Source organism: Tasmannia lanceolata, unplaced genomic scaffold (genome assembly GCF_043159265.1).
Source record: "Tasmannia lanceolata isolate RefF3 unplaced genomic scaffold, GAP_Taslan_0.1 ptg000008l, whole genome shotgun sequence".
Lineage (NCBI taxonomy): Eukaryota > Viridiplantae > Streptophyta > Magnoliopsida > Canellales > Winteraceae > Tasmannia > Tasmannia lanceolata.
This window is the reverse complement of record NW_027518685.1, coordinates 19,148,182-19,155,710: the sequence shown is the minus strand read 5'-3', so window position 1 is coordinate 19,155,710 and position 7,529 is coordinate 19,148,182. Positions and strand designations below refer to the sequence as shown.

Here is a 7,529-nt window from a genome sequence, read left to right as displayed (position 1 = left end):
TCGGTATTAAAAACTCTGCATCGTATAACAACTTACAACTCTTTATTGGATGATCCAAACCATTCATTGTTTACGCCATAACATATGATATGCCGTGCATAGAAAATCATCCCCAGTGATCCTAGCCCTCAGATTTGTTGACGGTTGCGCATTGCGCAGAAACCACTTCTGATCGGATGTTTAGGATTATCCTATAGAGATGATTTTTGGAACGTAGACAGCCTATTTAAAGGCCCAAAGGGACGGCTTGGATCATCAAACCATGTGAGCTCCACTATTAAAAAAGAGTACTTGCAGTGCGTGACGACACCATATAATTTCTTCTTTATTCCTTACATTATGTACCCCACAACTAGATGGTTTTATGTACCCCGCGCCTAGATGGTTTGGGCGTGATGGGAATTAAACCATTCATATTGTTTTATGTGCGGTTTGCATGTGAAGTCAAATATCTTTCAGAAAGTGCAGTGGGGTCCCCTTCATAGGATGATCTAAACCGTTCATTTGTTGGGCCACAACTTAGGTAGTCTGTAACCCGTAAATCATCTCTATAGAAGGATCCTAACCCTCCGATCTATAGATGTTCCGATAATGTTGTGGACCCCTTTAAAGCATATGGCCGGTTATGTTCATCCTATGGAGATGGCATGTAGGGTTTAGGTTATTTAAGCTGTGGTCCAACAAATGAACGGTTTAGATCATCCTATGAAGTTAGCCCAATGTACTTTTTACTTCACGCCCAAACAGCACATAAAATCTCATTGTGGATGGTCATGATACCAACCCAAAAAAAAAAAAAAAATCAAGATGGTCGTAGCCATCACAGCAGCGGCTTTCAAATTGGCAAATACCTCCAAAAGGTTGGTAGGTCGAGCCCCTTCATCACAAACTTTGGGAATCAATTTTAATTAGAACTACTTAAAGAGTAGGAGGGCGGGTTTCCGTATGTTGAATATATATATAAGAAATTAAAAGAAATTCAATGAAAATGTGCAAGTGTGCACATGCTCATGAATAGCGAGACAATACCAAGGTGAAAAATATATTTCACATATATAATAACTATGGTGATAATGATATTCATATGTTAACCATATTTACAATATTGTTAATGATAGATCTCCCCTCCCAAATCAATCTGGGTGGGGGGGGCATCGTCCCTAAGTCACATAAGGAAGTATAGATAAGTAAAAAAAACGGCAATAAAACCCAAAAAAGGAGCCAAGCAAAAAACAAGCCCTTGTAATAGTACTACTAGTAGAAGTAGAATATAAGCAACTCAGCAGGACCATAGAGACTCGCCGAGGTTGGCCTGGTCCACCACCATATCAAAGGAAAACATGGATTTGGTGTGTGGAGTCATTAGCTTTGTAGAAGGTGACCCGACGCTGTCGGCCGAGTTTCCAGTGAGGCTCGAGAGGGATGAAGCTTGGCGGATCCGCATGTGGACCACCTCAGCTTGTGCCAGTGCCAATTGGGTTTGTAGGACGTCGATCTGCTGCTGTAAAGATGAGATTGCACCCACACACCCATACACTGGATCTCTTACTCTGGCATTTGCTTCGTAGACCATGCTACTAACGGCGTCGTTGCGCTGGTGCACCGGAAGCTCCTGTGTACCACAAGCCAATGTTACAATCTTTGTTAGACATGCTGCTAGGTCTTTATGTTTGAGCCATTTGGGCACATGGGTTCAACCCATAGTGATCACAAAATTCTATGAATGATTGAAGATTTGTGAAAAAATTATCCCCAATTGGGGGTGTTTGGCAAGAGAATAGCTTTCAAGGATAGCTATTGGTAAAGTGGTCAACACTGCGTGTATATGACTTTATTGGCAAGGCAACACAAAAATAACATTAAGCTATGATTTCAATATATCTAAAAATACAAAGGCCCCTTTCTTTTCTCCCCAACGGGTATCGGCTATTGCCAACCCCTCTAGTGATTAACGATCGGACCATCGAATATTTTTCAATGGTTAAGATTGTCTGATCCTTGATTAGATGATAGTCACATATACGGAAACCAACTAGCAGGTCCTAGGCCCCACATTTGTGGTTGTCCCATCAAGATGGGATGGTTTTCAACTTCATTCACACCGAAAATTCGGTGTATGAGATCACACCGTATTTTTCTCTAGTCGTGTGGTAATCGGTGACCTTCCTGTGATATCACGGTCTCGTCATGTACTTACGAAGGAATAATGTAAAAGATTACAAGTTTGAAATGCTACCATACCCTCCTCTTGGACGTATATTAGTATGGGCCCCATTTCTTGTCCCAACATAGAAATCTTTCTTTGCCCTCCAATCTGTCGAGGTACGCATAAAAACTTGTACACATTGAAGGATTAGGGTCATCCATCATCACTATCAGTGCCTAACAAATTAATGGTTTAGATCACCCAAATAGGTGGGCCCCCTCATGGAGGAAAAAAAAAAAAAAACTATACTCAAATGCATTTATATACTATCTAATTATTTTTAGATGGCTTTATATACTATCTAATTAATTAGTAAAAGAAGATCATATCATATCTTTATTTTCCTTTTGTTTTAAAATATCTTATTATCCACTGCTGTTGGTGGAGATTTCTTGGGTTCGAATCTTTGTATTTTAAACTATAGTTTCCTTAACAGAAGCCTACAAAAAGATTAAATTACTTTTAAAGGTATAAAAAGGGGTAAAATATAAAAATGAAAAGGACAAGAGGATGGTTTGCTTAACGACTAAAACTTTGTTTTTAATATAATTGGGCCCCATCTAGTACGTCACCCACTAGCTTTCCGAATAGAGAAAAACGCGTACCATGTTTCTTTTACCTTTTTACCCTTCCATCAGTTACAATATTTCTAGGGCACTGATATATTCGCCCCATTTTCATACTCGGGACACCTCCACTTAGTGTATTTATGACTACTCCTTTACACTAGAAGAGGCTGACCTGAGTAAGAGAATGGAACAAATATATCATTTCCCAAGTTTTAGTATATTATCTTAAGTATGTGAAAATCTAGGGACATTTCAGTAATTAGCAAAGTAATTAAAAAAATTATATTTTTTACTCTAAAGAGCATCTTGTGATACAAAGAAATCCCTAGAGCGCTTTCAACAAATTCATAACGGCACGAAGCTAAGAGTGCCTCTATCCAAAAAGGACCCCACAAGAAGCTATAAGATTTGGCTAAATCCAAGCGTGACCCTATTTTATAAAGGCACGAACTTACAATGTTTTACATTTTTAACCAACAGTTAAAAGGCAATTACAATTCCCAAAAAGCTCTTAGAAGCAGATCGTAGGGGTGTAAAACAAAGTGAGCCGTATCATTATCAAAATCCTAATCGTCCGTTTGATATGCCCTTAAATGTGGACCGTTATCTGTATCTAAACTTTGATAAAGATGAGTTGTAGAATTTGTGTTTATTTGGGTCATAGGAGATCTAAAGCAAGTCCAATAAATATAGGAAAACGACCCAAACAGCCCTCCTACCAATACCAAGTGGACCTATAAGGGGGTATTCTTGTAATTTTAGCAAAGTTAAAAGGTTTTTCGTCATTTAAAAATGACAATTAATGCATCGTTTGCAAATTGGCATAATAAGTAGTGTTGTTAAGAAGCTACCAGAAGCAAGCGTGAGTAAACTACTCAAATACCCTTAAACAATAAAAAAAATGGCAGCCCAACAAGGCTTCTGCTGCCGTTGTGGAGTCTGGTGAGGGCTAGATGTACGCAGCCTTACCCCTGCTTTGCAGAGAGGTTGTTTCCATGACTCAAATATGTGACCACCAGGTCATAATGGAGCAACTTTACCCTTAAACAATAAGAAAATACCAATTTACCCTCAATTTAATTATAGAGAGGAAGGGAGAGAGTGGTAATGGTGTTGAACCTGCAGCATCTTGTTGACATTACTGGCTCCAAACACTTTGTGCACATTAGCGAACTTTTGTGGCTCATCGGCGGGGAAGTAAGGGGCGAAGACGCAGTCCTGGGCGCACCTTCTGCGAAGCAACTTGCAAGCCGCACACGGTGAAGTGGCCCCTTGTTTTCGGCTAGTCTCTCTCATTCTTCTTCTTCTTCTTCTTAAGAATGGGCAACTAATATAACTACAGATGAAAAAGGCAAAGGAGGAAGAGAAATGGGGAGTGGAGGAAGGACGAAGAGGGGTGAAGGTGGGGTATATAAGTAGGAGATGGAAATCTATGCAGGCCCCACCAAAGGAAGCGACCGTAGATTTTTGCTCGACAAACCCATTCCTCTTGACAAGATCTTTTCCTTTCTTTTCAATTTTGTTTTCAAATGCAATGTGGTTTTACTCTAGACTATTGCTTTGCTTTTATCACTTTCCACACTCTTCTTTATTTATATTTTTTTGTTAGGTCTTTTTCAAAATGTGCTGCTTGGCTCGGCTTCTCGGCAAAAATTATACGCAAGGAGGGTGGCGTGGGTGCACTTTTGGGCGGGAAATGATATTCACACTCCCTTTTATTGTCAATGTCACTCCTCACTTACTAAAAAGTAAACACCTCACTGATTTGCTGTTGATAGCGTTTTGACGATTTTAACAGCCTTTGAATGCTAATTATAAAAAGTGTAACATGAAGAGTGGACTGTGGGAGTGGTGTAGATATTAAATTTATAGTGTGGGTATCAATTCTCTATTAGGTGTGTAAACTCTTTCATGGATAGTCTTGTAGGTGCACATGCACATCAATCGACATATTTGACTAATGATTAGGCAAAGGCACGATATTTGGCGTTGTAATAAAATGTGGTCTGCCAACCATGTGAGTCCCAACTTTGATTGATCTGAACCATCCATTTACATGTTTTGATCTGGATCCCCTGAGGCCCACAAGTCAGGCCAATCATCCGTCCTTGATAATAGTCGATAAAACATTACATATAAGTAGCGGGTCACAATCAAAGATGTGTCGGTGGGATTACATGGTTGACATAGTTTTTGGGCAATAAGAGATCAAAACTTGGTTCGTTCCGATCAATCAAAGGTGGGACCCACTATGTTGTGTGGGGTGCACCACATGACATAATTGCAATGAGTTCGTGCTCTGTTGAAGCATACATACGACCACTTCCAGCCGAGAGTCTGGCATACACCACATAATTGAAATGAGGTCGTGCTCTATTGAAGCATATATACAACCACTTCCAGCCGAGAGTCTGGCATTACCACTCTCCCTACATCTACCATTGGTGCCACTACCATTTTGTCTCATCAGAGTCTATGGCTGTTGCAATCACTCCAACAGATTCCACTAAAGAGACTAATTAGCGAGTGTTTCTCATGTATCTTCTTACCGTATGTACTAATATACAACATGTTATTGGAATAACATTATTGTTTACATCATGTGTGCTTTAAACAATGTTTTTCGAGAAGCTACTTAATTATATCTTATGTTACTAGATTTTTGTAATCAATATTCGAAATAAGAGTGTAAAAATTATTAGGAATAATACTATATAGTTATGTTCTGAACAATAAGTTATAAGAGATTATAAATTTTTGGAGTATTAAGAATTAGAGCCACAATCTTATATTGGTCAAAAACTAGATACCTCTGTTGAGGAGAATTTTCTAGTGAAAAATGTGCATCTGACAACTATGTTCTCTAATAATTTACAAGAAAATTACTCATCGAAACATTTGACTCAGTCAAGTTTTCAATATGACTCACCGAGTCTTAATTCCAAGTTTTTTAAACAGATTTTGGGGTGATATTGCTATGAGCTTAGCCTTATTCATACCAAGGTTTTAAATTTCGAGCGAAATTTCGGATTTTGGTCAACACCGAAACCAAAATTGCCTAAACCAGAAACGGTACTGGATTTCGGCCGAAATTTCGGTATTTTTTGTAATTTCGTCCGAAATTTCAAAAACTTCCACCCAAAAATCTCGATTTTTTTTAATTATATAGCATTTTTTTTAAACCAAAATTTAAGGCCTTGATTGAGACACTGAGCAAGGTTTTAAATTTCAGAGTCAGGACCGAAACCAAAATTGCCGAATTTCAGAAATTTTGGTAATTTTGGCAAAAATTTGGATAAAATATTAATTATTTAATTCTTTACAGAATTTCGGCTGAAATTATCGGAATTTCGGCCAAAATTTAGGCCCGAAACACTGACATTTCGAGCCGTTCTACTGAATTTCGGCCGAAATTTTGGGATTTTGGTTTCGGTGAGGACCGAAATTACCTCCGAAACTGAAATTAAAATCCTTGACGCAAAGAGGCCAATTTCGCGACACCACTATGCCGAACTGAACATGAGAAGACATGGGGTGTTCCATGTCATTGATAAGGGAGGTGTGGGGACCACTGAAACGCGTTTTCCAAATTCCAAATCTTGTTACATCGGAATAATAAATCTATCGAAGGAGATGCAGAGGAGCAAAAGTTGGGTCCCCTGGAATGTTCCCGTCACTTCGGAGAAACGAGTCGACTCGCTACATTTATATTAGGTGAAAGAGATACTCTATTGCTCTTTGATTGGAGACTGGAGGTGGGACCCATGGAATCGATCATAATATAAAACCAGTGTCGCTCCTGAGGCCCCACTGTGAGGGGACGCTTGCCGAGTAGCCGAGCCGAGCCGACTCGCTTTAACAAGTGGTGGTAAAAAAATGTAAAAAACCAAGCATTTTAGGTTAAAAATCATCTCCCAAAAAAAATTTTAAAAAAAGGGAGAGTAATAATAAAACAAGAAGCGGTGGACACGTTAACGTGTCGGGCCCTGAGATGGGTAACGTGAAAAACGGTCAACTGCCTCAGGTCACTAGGGTAGTTGGTACCTTAAACAGTCGGCAGCGAACAGTGTCTGGCTAGTTTTTCCCAATTTCCCGAGAAAATCACGCATTTAAATGAGAGACTCAGAAATCTTCCTATCCTTTCCTTTTGTTTTCTCTAAATTTTTTTGTTAGGGGAGTGATAAATCCTCCCCCCCCCCTCTTCATATCTTAAATCCACGTTTCTTACACTCATAGGGGGTCGATTTAAGATATATGGGTGGTCGATTTATCACAGCCCTTTTGCTGTTAAATAAACAGACCAGCCGTGAAATGCCTTTTACGATGGACCCTAGCAACTCCTAAGTAATGAACTCAAAAAATGAATAGACTCTTTTAATAGTTTTAAAGTGAAGTGTTAAATTCGCCCCCTTTAGTTTCCCGGGCCAAACCCCTCTCTAGGGCATTTATGATTCTCTTTTTACACTACAAGGGACCTGCCTGCCCGGAGAAGGAAAGGGAGCGAATTTATCATTCCCCTTTTTAAACTATTCAGGATTCTTCAAATTTAAAAAACCCATATATTAACTATTATTTTTAAATTATTTGGAGAATTTTGTAATTAAGATAATTGGTTCATATGCAAAGTGATCTGGACCATTAATTGATGTTACCTCTTAGATAGACCATAGCTTTGAACTGGGTGCCTGATCCTAGCTGTTCAATTGTTTTAGATTTTCATTCTGTGGGTCATCGACCTTTAACTTTTATGGGCA

General features: G+C 39.0%; 1 protein-coding gene across 1 annotated transcript; it reads right to left on the bottom strand.

The window, feature by feature from the left end:
• Positions 1-1,034: 1,034 nt before the first annotated feature.
• LOC143883378 (LOB domain-containing protein 4-like) lies at positions 1,035-4,316 on the bottom strand. Its single transcript, XM_077386736.1, has 2 exons — positions 3,895-4,316; positions 1,035-1,612 (listed from the first exon to the last, which is right to left on the bottom strand). The coding sequence occupies exons 1-2, from the start codon at positions 4,069-4,071 to the stop codon at positions 1,280-1,282; spliced, it is 510 nt and encodes a 169-aa protein (XP_077242851.1). The 5' UTR covers positions 4,072-4,316; the 3' UTR covers positions 1,035-1,279.
• Between the last annotated feature and the right edge of the window lie 3,213 nt (positions 4,317-7,529).